The 1,676-nt window shown below is 37.4% G+C and overlaps 1 protein-coding gene across 1 annotated transcript in view; it reads left to right on the forward strand.

The window, feature by feature from the left end:
• LOC118432371 overlaps window positions 1-1,676 on the forward strand; it is a 15,377-nt gene that overhangs the window by 8,792 nt on the left and 4,909 nt on the right. The window contains exons 10-11 of the mRNA XM_035843913.1: window positions 91-255; window positions 1,662-1,670. Coding sequence (XP_035699806.1) covers window positions 91-255; window positions 1,662-1,670 — 174 coding nt within the window. The remainder of the gene's footprint in view (window positions 1-90; window positions 256-1,661; window positions 1,671-1,676) is intronic.

The following is a 1,676-nucleotide window of genomic DNA, read 5'->3' on the forward strand; positions in this document are numbered from 1 at the left end:
CCCTTTCTTACCATCTTAACTATTATTGTTTTCTGTTTGTTTATTTCTGTATTTGTTTCTTAAGTTTGTTTGTTTGTTTGTTTGGCCAAGAATGAAAGCCTTGGGGAGGAAGGCTACCCACTGACAGTGAGAAAGTCACCTCTGAACCCATCCTGGCTGAAACGGAGAGAGCGGTTGGTTGAGATGTTGTCGTGTAAGATGCCCTTCAACAACAACTGGGAGATGCTGGTGGAGAAGATAGGGCTCGACTATACAGTAAGTAAACACATGCAAGTTTTCCAATAAAAGTTTATCAGTAACGGTTAGTAAGCTTTGTTCCAATACAAGGTAAACACATGTATTGTTACTACAATTACAAGTAGGGATGTAAATTTCATTGTTTAATCAAAACATGGAATTAGTCACAGGTACTAGTAACACATTACAAAGTGCCTTACAAGAGTTGTACAAGTCTTATTAAAAAAAGTGAATCAATACCCTGTTTTGCTAACAGTTATAATGTGATCTATTATCATCATATCTATGTTGAAAGCTTTTTGATTGAGAGACCAGAATGCATTGATTCTTTAGACGAATTTTCAGTAGATATCAATGACCTTCATTAAATGTCTGATTCACTGCACTGACGTTCTGGAAGTCAGAAGTTTGATGATGTCAGAAGCGAATAAAAATGGCAGGAAGTTGATGTCATAAGATTTTATGCTCTAACTCCAAGGAACATTTCTTAGAATATTGGACACTGCCAAGCAGAATTAATTGGAAGGAGAGATAAAACATTGAAAATGAACAACATTTCTTCCAAATTCCACTAGTCTTCATTCAATTTTTGCCATTTCCTTTGCAATGCCTGAAGCCCTGAACCGTGGTTTAAATGTGTCAATGAAGGTTAAACATCCAGGTTATAAGATACGCCAAAAAGCAGTTACGTACTCAAGCAACTGGATATGATTCTTGAAACGGTCATACGTTTCAGATACTGTAAATGCATTTGAGTTTGTGGGGATTTAATTTCGCGGTAGCGGGAAAAATGACTTTTCGCGGTGGATTTAAGTTCGCGGTAACACCATAGACTGCAGTTTAATTCCATAATAGAAAAATGTTTGCAGTGGTTTTAAGTTCGCAGTGAAGTGGTCACTGCAAAAACCGCGAACATTTCTGCATTTACAGTAGTATCCACTATCTTTTTATACCCTAACTAAGAATGCAAAAGACAATTTGTATTGTCCAATATGAGACAGGGAAAAACAATATATATAAGTTGAGGACAATCAATGATTTGAATGCCTGTTGATAAACAAAGTGGAAAAAGGATTCTTGCCAGCGCCCATCCTTCCGTCCTTTTTGCTGCTGGGGAGAGACACAAATTTTGCCCATTCCACCCTCTATGATGGACAAAAATTGGCATATAAACTAAGATATCAATTGAACCAAGCTGAGTCTACAAGCAAACTTTGCCCCTCAAAATAAAGGAAATAGCATGTCAAAGGGTCTAGATTTCAACATTTTCCCGAAGAGCATACACCCAGATCCCCCAAGGATTTCCATTCAAAATCCAGGGGAGGTAACAAAATTTCAGGCTGTGAGTGGAATTAACAAAATGTTAATGTTTGGTGAACGTGCAAGATTCTTGTAAAAGATTATGTACAAAACCTTGTTTCCAGGCCTTACTGGCCATC

The sequence above is a fragment of the Branchiostoma floridae genome, chromosome 2 (genome assembly GCF_000003815.2).
Source record: "Branchiostoma floridae strain S238N-H82 chromosome 2, Bfl_VNyyK, whole genome shotgun sequence".
NCBI lineage: Eukaryota > Metazoa > Chordata > Leptocardii > Amphioxiformes > Branchiostomatidae > Branchiostoma > Branchiostoma floridae.